Genomic DNA, 27,753 nt, shown 5'->3' on the forward strand with positions numbered 1-27,753 from the left:
GTTTGTGAGGATGTTAGCTAAGCGCTGCCTGTAAGGGCTGGGGAGAGAGCGAAGAGGGGGACGGAGCAGCGTGTTTTGGGGTCGTTGACGGCTCGTTTTTTGAATTTCCCTCATCACCCGTTTAGTCGGGCTTAATGAATGAACCTTGCCACACAAACAGGCTGATTTGTGGCAATTCTCGCACCGACAGAGAGAGAGGAAGAGGGGAGGGGGGAGAGCACACCTCGAGCCGGGACTACAAGCACACTACTGTAAGTTTCTAATGTTAGGAGATTGGCTTCGTAATGCTTCAACTTTGCTCTCATACAACGCTTTAACTCAACAGTCCGATTTCACGGTGTGCATTTGAAGTGACCACGGATGCCACGCTGAAGTTCATTGTAAAAATATACCTGGAAATCAACAGCCGATAAATGTCACAGATAATGAAGTTATCCAACTTGTTTGAGCAGGCAGGTGGACAATTAGATGCTGTGTAAATAATAGGAAACGGGCAAGGCTTAGCTACCCTCCGATGCCATTTATTGCTATTATTATTATATATATTTTTCTCTCCAGCACCCACCACCACCACCACTACCCCCTCCCTTCCTGGACACCCCCGGTTCATTCTCCACCAGTCCCACGTCATTTTCCCTCCTCCCTCGTCGACCGAGGAGCAAGGTTTAGGAGGGATTAATTCGACCAGCAAGAAATAAAATTAAAACGCAGGGGAAAATGTCGTGCAGCGAGGATGAGAGGGAAGACTTTGGGACCGCGGACGAGCACTCACTAATTCACGGTAAGCTCGCCTGTTATTTATTTATTTTTTTTTAGCCTCCGAAGAAGAAGGTCCATCTCCGTAACTTGAGCTCGCCTTCAACGCGATGCTAATGTTAGCTTCAGCTAGCCGTGAGTAGTCTGCCCGGGCCGTCCGTCACTCGCCATGATAGATTAGTTAGCTAACTTGGCAAGCAAGTGTTTAGAGTTTCTCCTTTTCCTCTTCGGCCCCCTTCTTCTTTCGCGGGTCCCTCCGCGAGCGTGGGCGTGAGCTGTCAAAGTTTCAAACACAGAAAACGGACAAGTTTCAACCTGCGCTTTTGTGGCTTTCGCCTTGTGTGTGTCTGCGTGCGTGCACGGACGTGTGCCAGTGCGCGGTCTCCTGTTTTCTCCCTTCGGCCTGCAGCGGTGGTGCTCCTGTCCGTGTGTGTGTGTGTGTGTGTGCGTGTGCATGCACTGTGTCTCTAATGAAAGCGTGTCGCCGGCAGATGAGGACGAGCCGGAGGATGCTGTGTCTGACGTAGAAGAGGTACCAAAGTCCAAGAAGAAGAAGAAAGCCAAGAAGAGCAGCCGAGAGAATAGGAGCAGCAAGCGGCAGAGACCGATCCGAGAGGTGAGTTGCACAAAGTTTAAGCCTGTGACTGAGGGAATCCTCTTTTCTTTTCATTTTTTTAAAGATTGTGACAGATTTGTCTCTGTAAACATTTCTGTCAGCACAACAGATGCTGTTCTGCTCTTGATTTTACTGCACATGCATAAAACAACCAAAAGTAATTCTTTCTGCGAAGTTGTGAAAAAACCTGCATGGATGTAGGGTGTATTTAATACAAAATAGTGTCGATTTTATTTGGAAAAAGTTGACAAGATTCAATAGGAAAGTGCAGCCTAGGTTTAAATAAAGTAGTAAAGTATAATCGCTTGGTAAAATGCAATATGGAAAACAAAATAGCTAAATAAGGCACTCAAAGAAAGGATTTAAGTTTTAATAGGAAAATTAATTAACATACAGGAGCTGAACAAGTAAAAATCTAAACAAAATCAACTTAACTATAGGTGGATGTGTTGCAAACAGTGATTTCATGAGATGGGAAACCAAGACCCAAATACCCTGAAATAAGGGTGTAGCACTTTTATTATAAATTTAAGCAGTTGTGGAGACAGAGTCAGAGAGGCAAGGCTGAAATGGTTAGGATAAGTGTAGAGGAGGGATAGTGAATGTATTGGGAAAAGGATGTTAAAGATGGAGATGGCAGGCAGGAGAAAAAGAGTAAGACCTCAGAGAAGATTCATGGATGCAGTAAAGGAGGGTTTGTTGTGACAGAGGAGGGTAATAGGGAGGGATAGGGTGAGATGGAGGCAGGTGATCCACTGTAGTGGCCCTTAAAGAGAGCAGCTGAACGAAGAAGAGGTCAAATCAATTAATGTATAATGAACCAATTACTAGCAAATGTATAATTTTCCATAGGCCAGGTCAGTGCATTTAAAACACATTGTCTACAATATATATTTAATTACCACTCACATAAAACGGGGAAAACAAATATTAAAATCAGGAAATATTTAGCATTTTTGCTGAAAAATAAATAAAAAGACCCGTTCTGTGTCAACTGAACAATAGATGAAGCAACTGACTGTTTTTGCTTCTTCTGAAATTAGTGATGAGTCATATGTTGACCATAGCAGCGCTGTGAATGACAGCCCAGTGTCTTTTCATTCCCCAAGCCTAATAGAGTGCCAGGACCTTTACAAGAAACAAGACAAAGAAAGATGTAATTTTAGCGTCTAATTTCTGTGTTATACATAAAACCCAGCAGTGTGGTTCTTTATCTTACAGGAGTTGCCAGTCAGCTCCCCAGAGCACCTGCTTGGAGTGGAGGCAGCAGAGAGGGATGCTGATGAGGGAGGTATGCGGTCAGAGAGTGAAGGAAGTGATTATGCACCAGGGAGGAAAAAGAAGAAACGGTCCAGCTCCGCCAAAGACAAGAAGAAGGGAGGTGCGGCGGCAGAGAAAGGAGGCTCGTCCAGCTCAAAGAGCAAACGTAAAGAACCAGAGCCAGAAGATGATGAGGACGATGACGATGATTGCCAGGTAGAGTTTAATTCAGGCCCTCATGCAGACTTTGTTTACTTACTGCAGGGCTGACGTGTGACATTAACCTTCCTCGTTGTCCTTTTCGACTCTCTCCTCCCACCTCAGCCGAAAAGCTCCACCCAGCTGCTGGAAGCCTGGGGTATGAAAGACATTGACCACGTCTTTACTCAGGAAGACTACAGCTCCCTCACCAACTACAAGGCCTTCAGTCAGTTTGTCAGGTGAAGACACCCTCATCATTATTAGGCTTTGACAGTAAAGTCTGCATCTACTCTGTGACTACAGATTTGTGCATAAATATTTATGTAACAGTATAAAAGTTTTGCCCACTTTGTGTTTTTAGGCCATTAATTGCAGCTAAGAACCCCAAAATTGCTGTGTCCAAGATGATGACTTTAATGATGGCCAAGTGGCGTGAATTCAGTACAAACAACCCTCTGAAGGTATTAAATATTGAGGCCTTTTGTTCTTCTGTTATACTATACACTTCTAGAGAGCAGAGGTTCTCACTGTGTGCTTTTGTGTCCCCGCAGGGTTGTGCCACTGCTAATGCAGCCCTGGCAGCTGCCAATGTGGCGACAGCTGTGGAGAACATGGTGGTGGCAGGGACAGAGAGCGGGGCAGATACCGCTCCTGCTACATTGACTCCACCTGTTTCAACTCCTGCTGCTGCTCCAGCGCCTACTGCACCCCCAGCAGCCCCAGCACCTCCTCTCCGCAAGGCCAAGACCAAAGAGGGCAAAGGTAAAATAGGACAGAGTTTATGACTTTATGAAGTGTATACAGAATTAAGATTTTGGCTGTTTTAAATAAATTTATATCTTCTCTTCTCTTGAGGTCCCAATGCTCGTAGGAGGTCGAAGCCCACATCTAAGCCTCCACCGAAACCAAAACCTAAGAAGGTGGCTCCACTCAAAATTAAACTTGGAGGCCTCAACAGCAAGAGGAAGCGCTCCTCTGTGAGTTATTAAAATTGGCACACAGTGACTTTATTTCTGCATATTTAATCACTGGGATCCAAATACTGATGATGTGATGAAATGAAACAAGGTACTCATATCAATCTTTTCCCTTCGCTTGTTGACTTCATTAGAGCGATGAGGACGAACCTGATGTTGACAGCGACTTTGATGATGGGAGCTTCTCAGTGTCAGATGGCTCCAGCCGCAGCAGTCGTCCTAAGAAGAAGCCCAAAAGTGCAAAGAAAAAGAAAAAAGGTTGGAAACATACTGAAATAAAAGTGTGATATTATATCAGCATTTCCATGAAGAAAAGAAATGTGTGTAATGTAGGTGGCTTGTTTAACAAGAGCAAAGTCAAGGCTGAAGTGAAGGCTGATACCTATTTTTTCCTGCTACTTTTCTGTCTTTTCTCAGTCGAGACAGAAGATGGTGACGGCTATGAGACAGACCACCAGGATTACTGTGAGGTGTGTCAGCAGGGAGGAGAGATCATTTTGTGTGACACCTGTCCGAGGGCTTATCACATGGTCTGTCTGGACCCTGACATGGAGAAGGCACCTGAGGGCAAGTGGAGCTGCCCGCACTGTGTGAGTACTGGAACCCTGAATCCTCTGAGAGATGTGCACGGCAGACTGTTAGAGCAAATGCGCCTGATTTTCAAAGTTTGAATCAGGAGGGCAAAAATTGCATGAAACATGGATGTTAAAATATTTTGTGTGGAAGTTGCACTGGCAGCAGGGTTGACTGTAGTGTTCTCCATTTCTCTTTGTCCCTTTCTCCCCCCACCCCAACAACCATTTTGCTCATGTTCCCGTCAATCCTCTCCTGCTCCCCACCACACATCTCACCCATCCTCCATTTCCTCTTCTCGGCCCTCCCCTGCCTGCCTCCCTCCCTTCCTCTGACTGCTCCACACGCACGCAATGCACACCACCCTCCCTCCCCACCCCTCGGCGCTCTTCAATCCCCCCCACGCATACACACACCCCTCCCTTTTTTTCTTTCACTTCGTTCCGCATACCTTCCCTGCCTGTCTGCCCTCACCCCCCAACCCCCCTTCCTCTTCCCCCGCGTGCACACCTCCTCCTTCTGTCTGTAATTCTGCCACCAGGAGAAGGAGGGAATCCAGTGGGAAGCCAGGGATGATCTGTCCGAGGCCGAAGGTGAGGACGATGACGACAGGAGGGATGAAGGGATGGAGGAGGAAGACGACCACCACATTGAGTTCTGCCGTGTGTGTAAGGACGGGGGAGAGCTGCTTTGCTGTGACACCTGCCCCTCCTCCTACCACATCCACTGCCTCAACCCTCCTCTCCCCGAGATCCCCAATGGAGAATGGATCTGCCCCCGCTGCAAGGTGAGCACTGAGCACTGGTGCATACGAGACTGCGCGTGCTCACGTGGGCATGCATGTGGATTACAAATTCCAAGTTGCACTGGAGATAAAGAGCCTTTTCTCTTGATGTGCATAAGTTTACCCTGCAGCATTTTAGATAACAATTTCCTCTGCCATCCACACTTTCTCACAGTGTCCACAGATGAAGGGAAAAGTGCAGAAGGTTTTAACATGGCGCTGGGGAGAAGCACCAGCCCCTATGCCCGTACCCCGGCCTGCTGATCTGCCTGCTGATGCTCCTGACCCACCACCTCTGGCAGGCCGTAGAGAGAGGGAGTTCTTTGTCAAGTGGTGCAACATGTCGTACTGGCACTGCTCCTGGGTGCAGGAGCTACAGGTACTACCATTGCATCCACCTGTAGATGAGAATGAGGTTTTATTTTTTCCTTTTTGTAACATACTCAGCACATGACACCCCCTTGTTTACTCTCGCCCAGTTGGAGCTGAACTGCCAAGTGATGTTCCGCAACTACCAAAGGAAGACTGACATGGATGAACCGCCGCCTGCTGACTTTGGAGGCGAGGGTGACGATGACAAAAGCACGAAGAGGAAGAACAAAGATCCACTCTTTGTCCACATGGAGGAGGAGTTTAGCCGCTATGGAGTTAAGATGGAGTGGCTGATGATCCACCGCGTCCTTAACCACAGGTAGGATACAAATGAAACAAGAACACTAAGCAGGTTTCGAAGCAAGAAACAATAAAAGTAAGTTAACAAAGTAAATACAGTTTGCTGAGTGGAGACCTCAAACTGAATTAGCATTGCTGTTTTAATGCATGCATATCATTTGTATTCTGTATGCTTTGTGTGTGTGGAGTGTCAGGAAGGAGTTCAGTTCAAAGTAAAACATTAATGTTTAATGAACATTATTCTATAAATACAGCATCACTGTGCACATAAGGTGAAGACGACAGCCGCTCTCGTGCTATACAGTGGGGCAAAAAAGTATTTAGTCAGCCACCGATTGTGCAAGTTCCCCCACTTAAAATGATGACAGTGGTCAGTAATTTGCACCAGAGGTACACTTCAACTGTGAGAGACAGAATGTGAAAAAAAAATCCATGAATCCACATGGTAGGATTTGTAAAGAATTTATTCGTAAATTAGGGTGGAAAATAAGTATTTGGTCACCTCAAACAAGGAAAATCTCTGGCTCTCACAGACCTGTAACATCTTCTGTAAGAAGCTTTTCTGTCCCCCACTCGTTACCTGTATGAATGGCACCTGTTTGAATTCATCATCTGTATAAAAGACACCTGTCCACAGCCTCAAACAGTCAGACTCCAAACTCCGCCATGGCCAAGACCAAAGAGCTTTCGAAGGACACCAGGAAAAGTATTGTAGACCTGCACCAGACTGGGAAGAGTGAATCTACAATAGGCAAGCAGCTTGGTGTGAAAAAATCAACTGTGGGAGCAATCATCAGAAAATGGAAGACATACAAGACCACTGATAATCTCCCTCGATCTGGGGCTCCACGCAAGATCTCATCCCGTGGGGTCAAAATGATCATGAGAACGGTGAGCAAAGATCCCAGAACCACACGGGGGGACCTGGTGAATGACCTGCAGAGAGCTGGGACCAAAGTAACAAAGGTCACCATCAGTAACACACTACAACGGCAGGGAATCAAATCCCGCAGTGCCAGACGTGTTCCGCTGCTGAAGCCAGTGCATGTCCAGGCCCGTCTGAAGTTTGCCAGAGAGCACATGGATGATACAGCAGAGGATTGGGAGAATGTCATGTGGTCAGATGAAACCAAAGTAGAACTTTTTGGTATAAACTCAACTCGTCGTGTTTGGAGGAAGAAGAATACTGAGTTGCATCCCAAGAACACCATACCTACTGTGAAGCATGGGGGTGGAAACATCATGCTATGGGGCTGTTTTTCTGCCAAGGGGACAGGACGACTGATCCGTGTTAAGGACAGAATGAATGGGGCCATGTATCGTGAGATTTTGAGCCAAAACCTCCTTCCATCAGTGAGAACTTTGAAGATGAAACGAGGCTGGGTCTTCCAACATGACAATGATCCAAAACACACCGCCCGGGCAACAAAGGAGTGGCTCCGTAAGAAGCATTTGAAAGTCCTGGAGTGGCCTAGCCAGTCTGCAGACCTCAACCCCATAGAAAATCTGTGGCGGGAGTTGAAAGTCCGTGTTGCTCGGCGACAGCCCCAAAACATCACTGCTCTCGAGAAGATCTGCATGGAGGAATGGGCCAAAATACCAGCTACTGTGTGTGCAAACCTGGTAAAGACCTATAGTAAACGTTTGACCTCTGTTATTGCCAACAAAGGTTATGTTACAAAGTATTGAGTTGTATTTTTGTTATTGACCAAATACTTATTTTCCACCCTGATTTACGAATAAATTCTTTACAAATCCTACCATGTGGATTCATGGATTTTTTTTTCACATTCTGTCTCTCACAGTTGAAGTGTACCTCTGGTGCAAATTACTGACCTCTGTCATCATTTTAAGTGGGGGAACTTGCACAATCGGTGGCTGACTAAATACTTTTTTGCCCCACTGTATGTGCATGCATAACATGGACTCAGAGTAGAACACAATGCCTTTCTCATTTGTTTTTTCTCATGCTGTGTACGGCCTTTGTCTACTTGTGATAACAAACCACAATGACAACACAGTGCACAGTGTCGATTCACAGTGCACAGTTGCTTATGCTTGTGCAGGAGTAATGCTGAATGTTTGTCACTAGGTGTTTGGTTGTTTCTTTGTGGTTATTTTGTCAATAAAGGGTTAGGGTGACAAAGTATCCAAGTTTGGAGTAGTAAGAGGAAATATAAGAGGAAGAGTGAATGAGAGGGATCGATTCCACATATTGAAGTATCTTGAAGCCAGTGTCTTATAATGTCACCTTGTAAAAGAAACACTTTAACAGAAGCATTTAGGTATACCATTTTATCACAACAGAATATCTTCTGTCTGTTTTATCCTGATAGTGTTGATAAAAAGAATAATGTGCATTACCTGATCAAGTGGAGAGATCTGCCATATGATCAGTCCACCTGGGAGAGTGAAGACATGGACATTCCAGAGTATGACCCCTACAAACAGACTTACTGGAATCACAGGTATGCAGTAGTGTACTAAGTGTCAGAAGCTGTTTGCTCAGGTTGTGCAAGGACTGTTGATATCTTAAAGTAGGGTAAGATCAAATAATTGTAAAATTAATTCTACTCCTTTTCTAGGACGTAAATTAGGTGCCATATAGAGATATTTGTGGCAGTTTGATGTCTTTTTTTTCCTGTTTACATTAAAAAACAGTGAATAAATTAGTCAGTCTTACCTTTTTTTTTTCCTACTCTGTGTATCAGAGAGTTGATGATGGGTGAGGAAGGCAGACCTGGCAAGAAGCTGAAAAAGACAGTCAAAGTGAAGAAGGCAGAGCGACCGCCTGCTAATCCAGTTGTAGATGTACGTGCACCAAAATACAACCTTTTTCTTAAATTGCTTTATTCTGATGGATTATTGATGACCGTGTAAAAGCTCGCTCCTCAGATCGGGTCAGCAATTTTATTTTTTCCTTTCCAGCCCACCATCAAGTTTGACCGTCAGCCTGACTATCTGGACAGCACAGGAGGAACTCTGCATCCCTACCAGCTGGAAGGTTTGAACTGGCTCAGGTTTTCTTGGGCTCAAGCCACTGACACAATCCTGGCTGACGAGATGGGTTTGGGCAAGACCGTTCAGACAGCTGTCTTCCTCTACTCATTGTACAAGGAGGTAAGGGGCTGTTTATTTTATAAATATGAATGCATTAAGCTTGTTTTAACAGTTAAAAGTACAACACAGTACCTGATAATATTTGATTTATAAGGCTAATGCTGTACTGTTTTATCTTTAGTAAGACTTGTATATGCTAACTGACGCTGTTTTGTCCAGTCTGCCCTCCCCTGTCAGTCAGTGTTAGTGGTTGGGGTTGCAGACATGTGACACACAGTAACTCTGCCCATTAAAGGGGATGAATTCCAAGTAAGGAGCTCGATCCTAAAGGCAGGGCAAGACAAATGCAGTTGTGTAATTTATCTGATATTAAATTATGAATCATCTTTGCATGTTAATGTATTCTAACTCTGTTCTCCATTGGTACAGGGTCACTCCAAAGGCCCCTTCCTTGTCAGCGCTCCTCTGTCCACCATCATTAACTGGGAGAGGGAGTTTGAGATGTGGGCTCCTGACATGTATGTGGTCACCTATATAGGGGATAAAGACAGCAGGGCTGTTATTAGAGAGAATGAGTTCTCCTTTGAGGGAAACGCCATCAGAGGAGGAAAAAAGGCGTCCAAGATGAAGGTAAGTAAAAAAAAACAAACTGCTATTTCAGAGTGTAGTGGCTTTGAAGTACAGTGGAACCCCAACTTATGAAATTAATTCGTTCCCGAGGGTCTTTCGTAAGTCGAAACTTTTCGTAAGTCGAAGCACCCATCACGCCTTTTGAGTGAACGATAGGTTAATTGCTAACTGCAACAACAATACATTGTTCAAGTGGAACAGCGAAGTGCAAGTACAAAAGCCAAGGGGGTTGTCACATGATTCGGAAGGCATTGTGGGCATTGTAGGCATTCTGGGATCAGCCAGTCAGAGCCAGCTTTAGTTGCAGCACTTGCAGCTGTAATATTTGTAATCGTTTCCACTTATTTCCCAGTTTTGCAGCTTAACTAAAAAGCACTTTTTTCTGCATATTACAGAAAGACTCACCAGTCAAGTTCCATGTTCTGCTGACATCCTATGAATTGATCACCATTGACCAGGCTGTGCTGGGCTCCATTGAATGGGCATGTCTGGTTGTAGATGAGGCACACAGACTGAAGAACAACCAGTCCAAGGTAACAACAAAGGCTTTTTTTCTTTTCTTTTTCTTTTACAAAAACCAAAGTATGTTGGTGACCCTTCATCACTGGACACACAATGCTGGACATAACAGTTTAGTGGTGTAATTTTCTTGGCTCCAGTGCCCAGGTTTGTACTGTATGTTTTCTGTCTTTCTCTCAGTTCTTCAGAGTGTTGAACAACTACCCGCTGCAACACAAGCTGCTGCTTACAGGCACTCCACTTCAGAACAACCTGGAGGAGCTCTTCCATTTGCTGAACTTTTTAACCCCAGAGAGATTCAAGTCAGTACCTGCACACAGCGCAGGGCTACAGCAGATGTAGCTGTACTGCAGATACAGTGATGACATCCACTGTGATTCATGTGGCTTTTTAATTTTTTTTTTCATGCAGTAATCTCGAAGGGTTTCTGGAAGAGTTTGCGGACATCGCAAAAGAGGACCAGATCAAGAAGCTCCATGACATGCTGGGACCACACATGCTCAGGAGGCTGAAGGCTGATGTATTTAAACACATGCCCTCAAAGACCGAGCTCATTGTTCGAGTGGAGCTGAGCTCCATGCAAAAGTAAGCAATAAAGAACTTTGTAGTAGCTGCAAATATATGTTTGGAAAAATGAAAAAAGGAAGTTTTTCTTTCCCACTGTCGCCAAGTGCTTGCTCATAAAGGCTCATTGATTGTTGGAGTTTTCTCTGTATTGTTGTAGGGTCTTTACCTTACAATATAAAGCACCTTGAGGTGACAGTTGTTAATTTGGCAGTATATAAATAAAATTAAAATTAATTGAATTAAACATGCCATAGTTTCAAATAATGTGCCCAGAGTATGGCAGAGTTATACCTGTGAGCCTGAAGCTCAGACTTCAAACAGCTCAGACAGTTTTTCTGCTGTCGACAGTGAAAGGGGATATTCCTAATGTTGTGGTCAAAGAAAAGACAAAGCAAAGTTTCCCCTTGTGCTGGTCACAGATTCTGTCTGATGGTTTTGGAAACCCACAAATATTTGCTATGAGTTGGAGGAGAAGGAGTAAATGTAATAAATACTACTGATAGCTGCAATTAGATTGACAGTCACATGTATTCTTTGCAATGTGGAAACAATCCATAGTCTTTGCATAAAACCTTGTATGGAATTGTGCAACAGGCTTGGTTTTTGATTTGAACACATCATAAGATGGTCTCCTCTTAGGCACTAAGCTCAACTCGACATTCATAACTGTCTTCTGTTTGCAAGCGGCAGTCAGTCAGAAGGTGGTTCGGAGGGAAGCTTAAACTGTTTGTTTCATGTAGAGGTTAAAATGAGGGCTTGCAGCAATGCCCAGTATAAGATAGATGAATATTATTTTCAACTGTGAATAATACAAACTTCATATAGAACCATTTGCAGCAACATGAGCATAACATGTCACCCTTGAAGCTTTAATCCTGCTCATGTTTTCCTTTGTTTTATCTTTGCAGTCTATTTTTTCACGCTTCTTTTACTTCTCTTTTTGTACTTCAGGAAATACTACAAGTTCATTTTAACACGTAACTTTGAGGCCCTGAACACTCGTGGAGGAGGAAATCAAGTATCTCTGCTCAATGTTGTGATGGACCTCAAAAAGTGCTGTAACCACCCCTACCTCTTTCCAGCAGCTGCCAATGTATGTTTTTTTTATACATTTAGTTTAATTTAGTTTTTTCGTGTTTCTTTTAAACTTGTTTAAGACATCACTTCCTTAATTTCAGGAAGCGCCAAAACTTCCAAATGGCATGTATGAAGGCACTGCCCTGACCAAGTCTTCAGGGAAACTGATGCTGCTCCAGAAGATGATGAGACGGCTGAAAGAAGGAGGCCACAGGGTTTTGGTTTTCTCCCAGATGACTAAAATGCTCGACTTGCTAGAGGACTTCCTGGAGAACGAGGGTTACAAATATGAGAGGATTGATGGAGGAGTCACTGGCAACTTGAGACAGGAGGCCATTGATCGCTTTAATGGTGAGGCGTGTTTAGCTATTTGTCAGTTTTGCCTCTCAGGACAGCAGAGTTCATGTCTGTTTTTCCAATTTTAATTTTGCTCCTCTTTCCAACAGCTCCTGGTGCTCAGCAGTTTGCCTTCCTCCTCTCTACCAGAGCTGGTGGTTTGGGCATTAACCTCGCTTCTGCTGATACTGTTATTATCTATGACTCCGACTGGAATCCCCACAATGACATCCAGGTATGCAAACCACATGACTAACCTCACATCTGCGCCAGTGTGAGCGTTTATTTTGAGGGGTGATTATGCTGTGTTTCATGTGTGCTTCACAGGCCTTCAGCAGAGCTCATCGTATTGGCCAGAACAGGAAAGTGATGATTTATCGCTTTGTTACCAAAGCGTCTGTGGAGGAGAGGATAACACAGGTCTGTGAAAATTAACACCACTTTAGCAAATGTGTTGAATTGCAATGATCACATATTGACTGGTAGCTTGACCTCCACCTTCTTGCTTCCACCAGGTGGCAAAGAAGAAGATGATGCTCACCCACCTGGTGGTGCGACCCGGCCTCGGATCTAAGATGGGCTCCATGTCCAAGCAGGAGCTTGATGACATCCTCAAGTTTGGAACTGAAGAACTGTTTAAAGATGAAATTGGAGATGGTGAGTCAGTGTTGAGCCTCTGACAGATGGCGCGCACGCACACACACACACACACACACACACACACACACACACACACACACACACACACACACACAGTCCACTTAGTTTGGTGAGTGGGGCTGATATTAATTTTAGCACTGGGAGCCTCTTTCTCTGTATGTCTGGTTAATCTATCCTATAGTTATGTTGTATCTGCAAAGCCATCTGAAAGCCTACAGAGTCACCTGATGTGATGTACCTGTTCAGTACTCCTGTGCATCTACAGCTATGTTTTCACTGCAGCTTTGAAATTGATCAGTGAGAGAATAACAATGAGCCCCTCAATAGGAATAATAATCATAGGATCGATAAAAGGACTAACAAATGTCAGCAAATTCCTGGAGGATTGCTGAAACTATCCGATTAGACGTAATGGGAATGTGCAAAGAAGTGGAAAAAGTTAAATATGTTTGCCCTTGAAAAAAAACCAGACACAACACAGAGCAAGGACTGAGGAGGGGAAAAAGTCACAGCATTTTATTTAGTTCTGCCGGCTGGCACCGCATATAAGAAGCCGAGACATGACCACAGGTAACTGTCACATAATACTCCACACACAAGCATATATACCAGCATCAATATTGGCCACTTGCGTAGGTTAAGTCATAGAATCTACAGAGATTCACCACAGAAATCTAAATTAGGCCATAGCGTCCACACTGCAGAATGTGGTTTATGCATTGCTCCAGTTGAGTGGTTATATGTCAGTTTACTCTTCAGCTCACAGCTGTTTCATTTTCTAGATCAAGATAGTGCAGAACTTTGCTGGTTTGCAGGTCTCTTATCTGTTATTTTCCACAGTACTTGTTTAAAACTTCCTGTCAGAGATGGGGGTGGGGAGTGGGGTTGATTGGCTTATACAAAAAAATATGAATGACTAGTTTAAACAACTATCCCTGGTGCAGAGTAGTGAAAGCAGCAAAGTTTTATTGGTTAATTATCCAGTCGACTGGTTCTGCGCATCACTAGTTGCATTGTGTGTAAAAGCAAAGAGAAAGAGGTGGAATTATGACTTCTCCACTGGGATGCCAGAGATGTTTTGAGCATTAAATTCAAATTTCTCTTCCTCCTATCCTTCCTTCTTTTTCCACTTATTCTACTTTCAGGGGACAACAAGGAGGATGACAGCAGTGTGATCCACTACGATGATCAGGCAATTGACCGTTTGCTTGACAGGAACCAGGATGCCACAGACGACACTGAGCTCCAGAGCATGAACGAATACCTCAGCTCGTTCAAAGTGGCACAGTATGTGGTGAAAGATGAAGATGATGAGGTACAGTATTAGCATGGCTACAATGTGCGTATATGAGCATATCACTTTACCTATCGGGCTTTAGTTTTTTGTCATTTTTAGAGCATCTTTAGTAGTCAAACTCCAAGTCAACGCACGAACAAACAGTCTTTATGTGCACTGTATTAAAAAAAAATGTTTTAAAGGAGGAGGAGGTGGAAAGGGAGGTGATCAAGCAGGAGGAAAGTGTTGATCCAGACTACTGGGAGAAGCTGCTTCGGCACCACTACGAGCAACAGCAGGAGGATCTCGCCCGCAATTTGGGCAAAGGCAAAAGAACTCGAAAGCCAGTCAACTACAATGATGGCTCCCAGGAGGACCGAGGTATAAGACAGGGTACAGAACAATATATAATGCAACCTCTTCTTGTGCGTGTGTGGAGTGCAGTACCAGTGGTGGATTTGTGTTTGTGTGGTGTTGATGTGGTGGTAATATAGTAGCAGCGACAGTGAGATTATGGCATGAAGTTTTGTTTTAGTTTGTGCTCGGGTGTAGAAATGTGGTAGTTGATGTTATTTTTAAATGTTTAGACCAGTTTAAAATCGATTTTTTCAGAAGGATAAGGCCTCTCACTAAGCCAGAAATGTGTCGCCTTCCTTTAGGAGATACGTTCACACAAAATAGGCGGATAGACGGACTCACATTGTAGGTAGTTAAGGCCCCTTTTCTAGATGTAATTTGCTCGGACTAGAAAATGGCACAAAGGGAATATTATTGCAGTACAGCCGTTGGTTTAGCATTAAAACAGTAGGGGGCAGCAGCAGATTGGGCTGGATGCACAGGCAGAGCGTGCGATAGGGCACAGCAAACAACACAACAGCCATTTTCACTCATGTGCTGATAAACATTTCTTAGACGTCACTCAGCTGAGCTGTGTGTGATCGCCCATTAAGTGGAGATTAACCTGCCAGCTCCTGAGTGTAGTCTGTATGATGTCTGATTGCACAGACATGAGAAAATGCATCTGTCACGGACTGTTTGCTTTTTATTCTCCTCATCCATCCAACCAATTTAACCGCAGGGTCCTGGGAGTTGGACTGGAGCCTGTCCCAGCTCTCATAAGAAGAGAGATGGAGTGCAGTCTATCGAAGGGAGATTCTGCTCATAGGGTCAACTTTTTTCTGCAACCTTTATCATTAATTTCCTGTGTGGGGAAAAACAGGCCTCCACTGGTTTTGAACTGACCTCTTTTCTTTTTTTCTGAGTGTAAACGCAGTGTAGACATAGAGGGGGAAGGGGAGATCATGCACATGACTCAGGTCTGCAAAATCTTGATGTTATAGTTTTACATCTTGAAACTTGCAGAAAAACATGCAAACATTAATAAGAGGAGGAAATCAATTATCAGTTGCCTGTATTCCATTCATTCAGTGCTTATTTGCTCTCAAACATTATTCCATTCAGTGAACTCCATTGTCAGAGATCATATATGACAGACAGGGACATTATTAGCTGGAAACAACAAGCCATGGCAATTGTAATAAGTGCAGCTTTCAACCAGAGGTGGGACCAAGTCATTGTTTTGCAAGTCTCAAGTAAGTCTCAAGTCTTTATCCTCAAGTCTCAAGTCAAGTCTCAAGTAATGTCAGGCAAGTCAGAGTCGAGTCTCAAGTCACTGGTGTAAAAGTCCGAGTCAAGTCACAAGTCTGAAACTTTGAATTTCAAGTCCTTTCGAGTCTTTAAAAAGGAAAAAAAGAATGTTGCAGTTATGCTAAATGTAAATATTAGACCATCTTCCGGTCACTGCAACAAGCCCAGGTACAGTTTACCGACGGATGGGTGCAGGACCTTGAAATGCACCGTGTAGAACGAAAGACCATCGTACGTATCATAAGTTTACCAGTCTCACAAATTGTCGTCATAAATACACATTCATTAACCGTTTATTAATAGGACCTTTGAGCTCAACGGTAATTAATTAGCAGTGGAAATAATTTCTGGTAGCATCACAGAAATGTAGCAGTGACAATAATACTGTATGCTGTAATCGTACTGGGCAATTAGTGATACAAAAACCTGTTTTATCCTGTGAATAAAAGTATATGTTTTTGTCAATGTACCATAATAACAGAAGTGAAACGCAATATTGTGTCAGGACAATTCACTATTTATGCACAATAAATAAAGGAGCATAGCGCGACAATTTCTGTTCAGCGCCAGACTTGCTTGTAACCTATATCACCAATTATGTTATGAAAATGACGTATTAACTACTAAAAAACACTGACCTTCGTGTAAATGCTTGGAGCAGACTAACATGTGAGCTGGAGTGTTCTGGGACGTTATATTTGGTCTTTGAATGGCTGCAATCCAGTCGCGTCTTTGTTACTTCGGAAACATGGCTCGAACAATTTCTCTTCAACGACGTAATCCGATAACAACCGATCTCTTTACCCGTCGGCTTCCCGTGGCTGTCATGCGACCGGCTATTGCAGTTAATAATACAACAGCTTCTTGCCATTTTTGTGTTTCTTTTTATCGCTGTGTAACTGATTTTAATTGAAAGCCTGCGTGCGCTAGTACCGCTTGCCACGAGTTCCCAGAATCCTTTGCAGTTCTACCCGTGAATGACGTCACATTTTCAATCTCTATATAATATGCATGTTAAATTTTATATTTGGGGTAAAATATCAAGTCTTTTCAAGTAAACCGGTTCAAGTCCAATTCAAGTCCCAAGTCACTGGTGTAAAAGTCCAAGTCAAGTCACAAGTCTTAGAACATTTTTTCAAGTCAAGTCTAAAGTCATAAAATTAATGACTCGAGTCTGACTCGAGTCCAAGTCATGTGACTCGAGTCCACACCTCTGCTTTCAACAAGGTTCTGTTCAAATATGTTAAGTTTTAATATTAATTATATATATAAAAAAAGTCCATACTATTCATGTAGATTTTGGAGGTCCAGGAAAAGCAATAACATGAACGTGTATTAGGATTTGTTGATAAAATCACCAAAGCTACAGTCCTCTCCCGAACCCTTCTGCTTCACATTTTAAGACCTTATTTTGGGAGAGTGACAATTCTGAAGAAACAAACCTCAAACTGCAAAACACAGAAGCAGTTGAACTAGTTTTGTTTTAATGATCTGTTTTTTTTCCTGTCTCAGCCCCCAAATAAACCAAAAACCAAAGCTGTTAGAGCCACAGTAGGCTTTTCACTTGCATATAGCTGTGTAAACATTAACAACATCAGTGAAGGATCTTTTCTTTTTGTTTATTGCAGCAGTCAAAGCTAATCAGTGGCAGTAATCTAGTAGTTCAAATGCAGTTTTAACACGGTAACTCCCCCTACTGGTTGAACTCTTACTAACCTGTGATTAAACCTCTGAAAGGAGTTACTTTTATTGTGTACTCGTATGTGTACTTTTATCTCGTTGTTGATCAGTTAGATTCAGACCTGGTGGGGAAGAGTTTTGTCCTTTTTGGTATTTTCTCCTCGCTCATCTCATCATTTCTCTGTGGTCTCTTTAGACTGGCAGGAGGATCAGTCTGATAACCAGTCTGATTACTCGGTGGCCTCAGAGGAGGGCGATGAGGACTTTGATGAACGGACTGAAGGTAAGTTGGTTACAACCGTTGGAGATCTTTCACACTGGGACGTCTGTGCTCTGAGGAGTTTGGCATTAGTCATAAAGATGGAGTTGAGTGAAGTTATTGATCATAACAAGCTGACATGGAGGCGGAGGTTCCTGTTCAGATTATTAACCGATGATAAGAAGTCTTTCCACATCTGAGATACATAATTCACTAACATCCTTCCAACACCCCCGCAGATGTTTATTCAGATTCAGACGAGAGCTATGATATCCTCCTCGACAACCTCAACAACAACTGCCGAAAAAGGAAATGTGACTGCATCATCTGCGTTGAGCGTAGAGAGGCAAAGCAAGGCAGAAAGAAAAAGGAAAGGAAAAAGCATAAGAGAAGGAAACAGGGAAAGAAAATTAAGATCAATGGTTTCCCAGTCCTTTAATCTGCTTTGCAGATTAAATTGTTTGTGTTTATGTTAATTGTTTATATAACTGTTCACTTTTATTTATTAAATTTGTATCCGTTAATAAACATGTTGTAAAAAATTTATTTTCCAATTAAAAGGTGCTATAAGGTGTGCATTTATATACCAGTTGTATTTTTCTTACTGTAACTGGAGTTTTATTAAATGATGTGTACTGCCAGATTGCTTTCAGTAGTAAATTTTCTGAAAGCGTTGCGCTTCAAGAAACGTTTATTGTAAAGTGTGGAGAGAGGGCCAGCTTCAGCAGGATCAGAGTGAGCCAATGAGCCGTAAGTGGAAAGTTTAGGATGATAAGTGCACACACGATCATGCATCATGCAAAATTTACTGTTCAACTTTTCGTCCTCATGGCTTCGGTGGAGTTGGCGCTGACTTTCAGGCCTTCAGACAGACTAACTAACCGTGCTTCTTTGCTCATAGCCAATGCCCGCAGGCCAAACCGCAAAGGGCTGAGGAACGACCGGGACAAGCCTCTACCCCCACTGTTGGCCAGGGTTGGTGGGAACATCGAGGTGAGTTTTTGGTTCCTTCCACGAGACAAGAGTGAATGTGCAAGGGAAAAAAATTAACTGCACAGTGGTGGAGGAGTCACATCTTTCTGTTGTCTTTCTATTAAGCTTTTCTTTTACATTTTGACCTCTTACCTGTCAGGTGCTGGGATTCAACGCACGGCAGAGGAAGGCTTTCTTAAATGCAGTGATGCGTTATGGGATGCCTCCCCAAGATGCCTTTACTAACCAGTGGCTGGTCAGAGACCTACGAGGAAAGTCAGAGAAAGAATTCAAGTGAGTCTGATGGGTGTTTTTTATAATTTTCCTACTGTTATGGGTGCAGTCTAATATCAAGGTAAAGTGCTTTTTTTTTTTTTTTTGTTATGAACCTAATTTTTAGTATCAATCATCTGCTCAAATTTGTAAACTTGTCTACACAGTTAAAGGTTTAAGCTGTTCCGTTAATGACAGTTTTATAAATTGGCCAACTGTCTAAAGTAATTATTGTTAAAACTGGTAACTGAGCCATTAGAACGTGAAGTCTCTTAGTACTAAATACTAGCAGGATAGTTACATTCAGCTTAATTAGCATGTTGTCTCTCTGCAATATAAAATACACCTGGCTCAAATTTATTCAGTATGTCATGCTTTCTTTGCAGGGCCTATGTGTCTCTGTTCATGCGTCACCTTTGTGAGCCGGGGGCCGACGGAGCCGAGACGTTTGCTGACGGCGTCCCTCGGGAGGGTCTGTCAAGACAGCACGTGCTCACTCGCATCGGTGTGATGTCACTCATACGGAAAAAGGTACGGTTCAACAGCTCCAGTAGAAATGGTAAAAATAGTGTCGCCCTGCTTGAGAATGTGGTCTAAATTATCCAAACTCTTAATCATTGAGTCACATGTTGTTTAACAGGTGCAGGAGTTTGAACATGTGAATGGTCAGTGGTCGATGCCCTGGATGGCCGAGTTGGAGGAAAACAAAAGAGCCGCAGCTTTGGCTGCAGGAGAAGACCCAAAGACTCCTTCCACAGGGACTCCTGCAGACACACAGCCCAACACTCCTGTGCCGGGTAAACACACACACTATTTGCACTCACTACTGAGCTTTTTAAACAAATGTTAACATTTTTTTAGACTCAGTACACGATGCATGCATTATAATTAGACTCCGTTTCTGACACTCTGACTACATGTTGTAAGAAGGGGACACTCGTGACGATGAAACACATTGTCATTTCCTCTGAGCTGTAACCTCATCACCACATACTTCACCTTCGTTTTGAACCAGATGTAATGTGAATTCTATGTTTAAGACTCAACTAACCCTGAAATAACTGTTTGATGTGTAAGAGATATTTTCGTGTTTTGCCCTCAGAAGTAATTATTCAATCAGGTTTGTTTTGACCCCCAGAGATTTTCCAGATTTGCTCCCTCTTGTGGATGCATTTGGAAAGACTACAATGAATAAGTTATAGGCCAAGAAACACACACTTGTTAAGATTAAATGTTAAATAGGAATCCTAATTAGTTGTATACATAACAGATTAAAGCACTCCCCCCATATCTGTAATATCATGTGCTTTCTGTTTTCAGAGGATTTGTCTAAGTCAGAGGACAAGGAAGACACGAAGAAGGAGGGAGAGGATGGCAAAGCTGCTAAGAAGGCAGATGATCCAGAGGTAAATTCTGCTCTCAACTTCTGCTTTCACTTCAGCTATTGCACAGTTTGAAGATATATCTCCTTTTATTTTGTCCATCTCTTGCCTAGATTATTGAAATCCCAGATGAGTCTGAAAAATCCCCCGTTCTGGACAAGAAAGAGGAAGCAGACTCTGCTGCAGAGAAGGAGGACAGAGAGAAGGAGACAGATGGAGTTGAAGGGAAAGAGAAAGAAGCTGAAGACCTGAGCAAAGAGAAAGAGGAGAAGTCTGTGGAGAAGGACGCTTCTGCCGACATCAAGGGTGAAGGTTCAGAGAGCAAGACTGATTTAGTGGAGGGCAGGTCTAGAGGTGAGGCACACGATGATTGTAACATCTGTTTTTAACAGTACAAAAAGCTTTTAAGGCCTTTTAGTCTGCAAAATATCCATTTTTATTCTGGTTTTCTCTTGAAAGTCCTGCTTACTCACATTTAAAGGGACAGTACAGGACCATTGGAGGTCACTTTTAAGCTTCGTCTCAGTTGTGGTCCATTGTCAGTTTCATAGTCTCACTCCACTTAAATAACGTTACAAAATGAAAAAGATTTGATCCATGTTTTGCAGAATTGACATTTTGTCTCAGTACCTTGTTGTTTACTATTAAACAGGTTGCTCTTGAAAATGAGACCTCGTGAGATTTACCTGTATAAATAAAGGTAAAATAAAAATTGGACATCCAGAATGTTCACATGTTCATGGGTGTATACAGACTACACTTAGATGTCAGGTGAATCTGAAACATAAAAATTGCCTTAATGAAGAACTTCAATAAAAAATAAGCCGAGCAGAATGTGCACTGTTATGGGGCAAAGGGAAAAATCCCACCTTACTTCTCCATGTGACCGTCTCTTGATAGAAAACATGGATGGTGATGTTCATATGATCAATAATGGGAATGTACTAACAGCATAAATGCCATTAAAAGGAAAGAGCAGGATGTGTCTGCTGCAGATACGTAGGTCTTTGGAAGTGCAGGGGGAGCTCCTTAAGACCTTTTATGACACTGATGGCATTGGGCTGGGGCAGCAGTATCTCTGCTGGTAACAAAAAGAAACTGAACAAGCAGATCGAGACCCCCAGCTCTGTTCTGTGATGTCCTCTTAAAGCAGTGGAGGTAGTGAGCCACAGGAGAATGGTGTGGCTAAGCTGTCGTCCCTGTTAGAGATCACCTCCCACCCCATGCAGACCACCCTGAAAGCACTGAGCAGCTCCGTCAGTGACAGGCTGGCCACACCTACAAAGTATGAAGGGGAGATTTAGGAGGTTGTTCCTTCGACAGTGAAGAACAGCAGCAGACCACATTTAAAAATACACATGTGTATACATATATGCACACACTGGTTCTATTATATCGTAATCTGCAATAGTTACAATGAAACTGCACAATGCTTTCTTTACTCTCTGTCCTGATATCAACGTTCAACGACTACACCACGCAAGATCCCATTTTGCTGCTGAAAGATGTGTGTGTGTGTGTGTGTGTGTGTGTGTGTGTGTGTGTGTGTGTGTGTGTGTGTGTGTGTATATATATATGTGTATATATATATATCCTCGTCAATCTCTAGCTGTGAGAGCAGTCCCTTCTGACCGAGTGCTCAGTGAATACCTCAGGCAGCAGAAACCCAAGAAAGAGGAGGGAGACGAGGAACCATCATGGAAGGACAGGCCCCTGCACGGTATGTACCACCGGCAGATAGAGGAGGTGGCTGATATCCAGAAATCCTACCAGTGGCTGGACAAAGCTGGACTGAAAGACAGCACAGAGGCACTAATCATGGCAGCACAAGAACAAGCTCTGAGTACAAGATCCATAGAGGCTGGGGTCTATCACACCAGGCAAGACCCCAGGTGCAGGCTGTGTAAAGATGCCCCAGAGACAATCCAGCACATAACAGCAGGGTGCAAGATGCTAGCAGGCAAGGCATACATGGAACGCCATAACCAAGTGGCCGGCATAGTGTACAGGAACATCTGTGCCGAGTATAACCTGGAAGTCCCGAGGTCAAAATGGGAGATGCCCCCAAGGGTGGTGGAGAATGACCGAGCTAAGATCCTGTGGGACTTCCAGATACAGACGGACAAAATGGTGGTGGCTAACCAACCGGACATAGTGGTGGTAGACAAACAGAAGCAGACGGCCGTAGTGATCGATGTAGCGGTTCCGAATGACAGCAATATCAGGAAGAAGGAACACGAGAAGCTGGAGAAATACCAAGGGCTCAGAGAAGAGCTCGAGAGGATGTGGAGGGTGAAAGTAACGGTGGTCCCCGTGGTAATCGGAGCACTAGGTGCGGTGACTGCCAAGCTAGGCGAGTGGCTCCAGCAGATCCCAGGAATAACATCGGAGATCTCTGTCCAGAAGAGCGCAGTCCTGGGAACAGCTAAGATACTGCGCAGGACCCTCAAGCTCCCAGGCCTCTGGTAGAGGACCCGAGCTTGAAGGATAAACCGCCCGCAGGGGCGTGCTGGGTGTGTGTGTGTGTGTGTGTGTGTGTGTGTGTGTGTGTGTGTGTGTGTGTATATATATATATATATATATATATATACCTACGTATGTATATGTGGGTACAACCATATACACACATATATTGTTAAAGGTAATGCTGAATCTAACTTTTCCTGCTCTCTTGGTTTTGCAGCTGTAATAACGTGAATTTCCCCATCTTATATCATCTTATCTTGTCTTAAACCACGTACAGTATTCTCTGGTTTCTTTCTCACCTTCTCAGTCTTTAACTTTATTTCTCTTCTTTTAGCTGACGAAGGCAAAGATGAGAAAATGGAAGCTGCAGAGGAGAAAAAAGGTTAGCTCTGAGTCAAACACCTACACTCTGTCTTACATTTGAAGCACAGATGACAGCACTGGAACAAACCTTCTCTGCTATTTTTGACCTTTTAAGCTTGAGCTGCGCATTAAAATGTATACTATACAAGATTTCAACTCCTCAGCTGATGAATTCTGGGCCCTTTATTACACATGGATTTTGTTCACACAGCTTTAAGATGTTTAATTTGAATTTTTTTCTTTTTTAGAACAAAAAGAGGAGAAGGACAGTGTGAAACCAGACGAGTCTGGCAAACTGCAGAATGGAGAGAACGCCAAAGACGGAGGAACAGCTGCACCTGTGGTTAATGTCAGTGAAGAGAAGAAGAAAGCCACCAAGCAGAGGTTCATGTTCAACATCGCTGACGGAGGATTCACAGGTGGACACACATGCAGCCGTTCACACTTCTTTCTCTTCTCTTTTCTTCTGTTTCGTTTCTGCCTGTTTTGACCTTCCTGTCTTGCTTTCCAGAGCTTCACTCTCTGTGGCAGAATGAGGAGAGAGCAGCTACCGTCACCAAGAAGACCTTTGAGATTTGGCACCGCCGCCATGACTACTGGCTGCTTGCTGGCATCATACAGTATCCTTTCAGACGGACAATATCTTTAACACACTGTTCTTCAGTCTTCATAGGTGCATAAAGTTGTTGCAGGTTTATAAACAGGGTGACCAAATATCATTTCACATTTACAGACTGTAAATTTCACACTCATATTAAGTGAACTGATCACATTAGAGCACAGCTGTCATTAAGCAGCAGGCCGTTTCAGGCTGACCACAGAATTGAATAAAGAGAGGATTTAGCTAATATTGATCCATTAAGATGTGCCTGGATTTATCTCGATATCAATTCTATGAAGTGGTTTGAGTGGTTTCGACCAGTAGCAGCCTCTAGAGCTGAAAAATCAATACACAAGTGCCAAAAATTGGTCAGTGTCTTTAGAGCTACATAGTTGCAGCCTGCTACAGAAACACATAATGCTTTCTTTTGGTTTAAATGTAGGAGCTTAGTTGCTTAAAATGACAAGTGTGCCGGTGTAGACTCTGTAGCTGATAGCTAACTTTAACTGAACTGGACTTCTCCATGTTTGTGCTGTTAATGCCTTTTGGAGCATTTTAGTTAAATTATCTGACAAATAAAATGACTTACCTGTGCTACTATTCTATTTGATCATACAGTTAGCATAGATTTCTTTCACTGGATTGTCCAACTATAGTCACTTATGTCTAAAAAAAACAAAAAAAACAAAAAAAAGCTTACATGGTGATGTCCAGAAACCAGTGTGTGATTTGAGGCGTTCATCTTCTGGAAATAGCTCTGCTATTAATTGAATGAAGGACAGTGATGCATGTTTAAAGTCTTTCCACCCAAATTGTTACCCTGTTCTAAATGGCATTGACCATCCAGACACACCTGTGTTGTTATTCTTGACTTTGGCGTCTCTCAGACACGGCTACGCTCGGTGGCAGGATGTGCAGAACGACGTGAGGTTTGCCATCCTCAATGAGCCCTTCAAAGGGGAGATGAGCAGAGGCAACTTCCTAGAGATCAAGAACAAGTTTCTGGCCCGCAGGTTCAAGGTGAAACGAGTACACGGTTATCCTTTGAGTTCTCTGTGTGAATGTTTGTCTGCGTGTCATATCTCACTGAGCACGTCTGGTCCACCTGCGTTTCCTGTACAGTTACTCGAGCAGGCGCTCGTGATCGAAGAGCAGCTGCGCAGGGCGGCCTACCTGAACATGACAGAGGACCCGGCTCACCCCTCCATGGCCCTAAACACACGTTTCAGTGAGGTGGAGTGTCTCGCCGAGTCCCACCAGCATCTCAGCAAAGAGTCAATGTCTGGAAACAAGCCTGCCAATGCAGTGCTGCATAAAGGTGAGACACGTTACAAATCAGAAAAGTAAAGCGAAAGTTCTCACTGACTTAAAATCTATATCTGCAACACTGAGAAGTCTCGTGATTAAAACAGTGGGACTGTCAAGGGACATTATTCTGCACATGGTTTCCTTTTACCAAGTAACTGCAGAGTCAGCTGCTTGCAGGTGCTTCTTCACCAAAATGACAGTATATGCACATAATGACATGCGTAATTGCAGCTGCCTAGACAACAGTGAACTCACAGTAATTATCCTTCTAATGAAAAGTGTCTCAGTTATAGCAGCAGTAGTTTTCTCCCTCTGTGCCGGCGTTGGGCCAGGGGCTGTTTAACACTAAGACTACTTTTATTAAATGGCATGAAACAATAATGTGACATATTTTATATTTATTAAAAAAAAGACCTTGTGGAGCTGATAAAGCATGTGAGTTTAGTGAAAACAGTAATGTTTAAAGATCATTCGAATAGTGAATGAATGATGAAGAATTTATTTTTTTTCACAATCCAGTGGTGATGAAATGGTGAAAGTAATGTTTTTTTTCTTGTGTTTTGCTTTTGATGCTCTTTTCTGAAATGCCTTTTCTATATTTTTCAATTCTCTGACTATGTTATTTTGAAAAACTGCAGCACAACGATGAGAATAATTGCCTTTACATGTCAGGGTCATGGTGTTTTGAGTTGTTTGACAGTAGACAACTTCAGCTACACACGTTGTTTAAAAACAAAGGAGTGAGCATTGGAAATTTTTGAAGGCAGACATATTGGATATTCTTCAATGCTTTAAAAGTTCTGCTTCAGTTACTTCAGTTACCACAGTACGTTTTCTGAATGAGAAAAGGGCTGTGTAGGTAATGCATTTCAATCTTTAGTAAATATTTGTCCAAAAACTCCATTATATTCCATCATATTTTAACTCATCACCAGTATTCTGTTTCACTTTACATAAACAGACATTTCCGCCATAAACAAAAATTAGCACTGTCCATTAACACTGTTTAAAGGTGTCTAGAGGTAAACTGTCTCAAATTCAGGAAAAAGAGCCTTTTAAACTCACAACTATGGATTCAATGCATCTGTAATGGGCCTGGAACGAGATGAGACACTTTTGCCTCCAAGCTTGATTTCACACAGAGCTCAATCTGGGAAATGTGTAAGGTTTATATTTGTCATTATTTTATGAGTGTTGGTGAAATGTTACAAATGGTACTGAAGGAGAGATACTGTGTAACTCTTGTGCTCCATATTTAATTCAGTTCAATTCCATTTTATTTATACAGCGCCAATTCACAACAGTAGTCTCCTCAAGGCGCTTTATATTGTAAGGTAGACCCTAAAATAATACATACGGAGAAAAACCCAACAATCATACGACCCCCTATGATCAAGCACTTTGGTGAGAGTGGGAAGGAAAAACTCCCTTTTAACAGGAAGATTCCTGTTAAAGTTTTACAAACCCATCCTTACTGTTTTCTGTCCTCTGCTGCTTTTTGGGATGCCACACTGTTAATTTTAACCAAAAACCAAAATTTGGCTGCTCACCCCTGTTATGCCGATTTCTGTGCTGCATTTCTAGTTCTCAAACAGCTCGAGGAACTGCTGAGCGACATGAAGGCCGACGTCACCCGTCTCCCAGCTACCATCGCCAGGATACCCCCCGTGGCCGTGCGGCTACAAATGTCCGAGAGGAATATCCTCAGCCGATTGGCCAGCCGGGGCCCCGAGGTCACCGCTCAGAACCAATCACAGACCGCACAGCAGATGCAGGTGCCGCGCTGACCAATCCCATCGCACATTTCACACTCCCCAAACGAGGCCAGTCGCACACACCTCACCGCCATGTAGCAGAATTCTTCCCCCTCAGCCACCATGTACAGCACAGTCAGGTTAGTACTTTCTTCCTCTGCACCCACAACCCATCTCCGGACTCAGAAGAGCATCAGCTGTGCTGCTGGACTTTATTTTGAAAAGACTGGGACTGTAGATGTAGGGCGGAAGCGAATGTAAGAATCAGTTCTCTTTCTTTGCGGCAGACTAGATACAGATGTCTTTCTTCTCCACTGGGAATCAGATTGAACCCCTCTGTCCTGAACACTGAACTGACCTGTCCTTCCAGCAGGATCTAACATGTGTGTGTAACTATATGTATAATGAAGCAGAAGAAGCTTAGACCGGAGGGAAAGCAGCATGTTTGGAGTATACTGGTGCTTTGTGGTAACTTTTGGATTATTCCAGACTTCAAGGGATTTTATTGTGCTTGTTTTCACCTTTAGGAAATTGTGAACTTTTTGTTTGTATGTTTTTTTTAGAAGTCATTTAACTCTGTCCTCATCTGTATGTGTGTGCAGAGTGAAGGTGTGTGTGTTTTCTTGTATGCATGTGTGTGTTAAACAGGGCATAGTGGCGTGCATCTCTACTGCAGAATGCCTCGACACTGAGAGGGTGTTCCTGTCACTTTTGTATCAGTCAGTCAGATCTGTTACCTCTTCTTCCGTCCTTCTCAAACTCTTGCCTGGTCCAACTGGTGACCCAGTCGGGGATCAACTCTTTGTGCTCACAAACCCAAACAGCACCTTGACATTCCTAACTGCACCACAGATTTGCTTCATGGGAAGTCTCCTGTAATACAAACTCGCAATAGCTCCCCAGCTTTTTAGGTACATGGGATGGTGTTGAGGTTGATGGCAATCTTAAATTAATTTAATTTCTTACTGTCTATTGTTATGTTGTTTTCCATTATTGAATATTATTATTATGGTTACCACCCTGTTGTTTTTATCATTGCTGTTTGTTTTTATGGACTACAATAAAAAAAAAAAACTCAACAGTT

At 43.2% G+C, this 27,753-nt stretch overlaps 1 protein-coding gene across 2 annotated transcripts; it reads left to right on the plus strand.

The window, feature by feature from the left end:
* On the plus strand, positions 1-27,753 carry chd4b (chromodomain helicase DNA binding protein 4b). Of its 2 annotated transcripts, none has more exons than XM_086311428.1 (40): positions 1-251; positions 559-781; positions 1,248-1,372; positions 2,594-2,848; positions 2,957-3,072; positions 3,195-3,294; positions 3,385-3,595; positions 3,689-3,810; positions 3,945-4,068; positions 4,228-4,400; positions 4,925-5,170; positions 5,343-5,546; positions 5,647-5,858; positions 8,176-8,307; positions 8,551-8,650; positions 8,768-8,959; positions 9,329-9,529; positions 9,925-10,062; positions 10,229-10,350; positions 10,460-10,633; positions 11,567-11,708; positions 11,794-12,043; positions 12,139-12,263; positions 12,356-12,448; positions 12,544-12,685; positions 13,834-14,003; positions 14,168-14,357; positions 17,488-17,574; positions 18,452-18,543; positions 18,683-18,816; positions 19,182-19,326; positions 19,436-19,592; positions 20,116-20,201; positions 20,291-20,531; positions 22,978-23,025; positions 23,255-23,425; positions 23,518-23,626; positions 24,495-24,627; positions 24,730-24,925; positions 26,500-27,753. In XM_086311428.1, the coding sequence occupies exons 2-40, from the start codon at positions 718-720 to the stop codon at positions 26,700-26,702; spliced, it is 5,925 nt and encodes a 1,974-aa protein (XP_086167554.1). In that variant the 5' UTR covers positions 1-251; positions 559-717; the 3' UTR covers positions 26,703-27,753. The 2 variants fall into 2 exon arrangements, with proteins under 2 accessions (XP_086167554.1, XP_086167555.1); XM_086311429.1 differs by having other exon boundaries at positions 14,168-14,345.

This window comes from Aulonocara sp. 'chitande type north' Nkhata Bay, linkage group LG11, assembly GCF_057382095.1.
Source record: "Aulonocara sp. 'chitande type north' Nkhata Bay isolate Kocher_YH1m ecotype deep benthic linkage group LG11, A_spYH_male_GT1.1, whole genome shotgun sequence".
Lineage (NCBI taxonomy): Eukaryota > Metazoa > Chordata > Actinopteri > Cichliformes > Cichlidae > Aulonocara > Aulonocara sp. 'chitande type north' Nkhata Bay.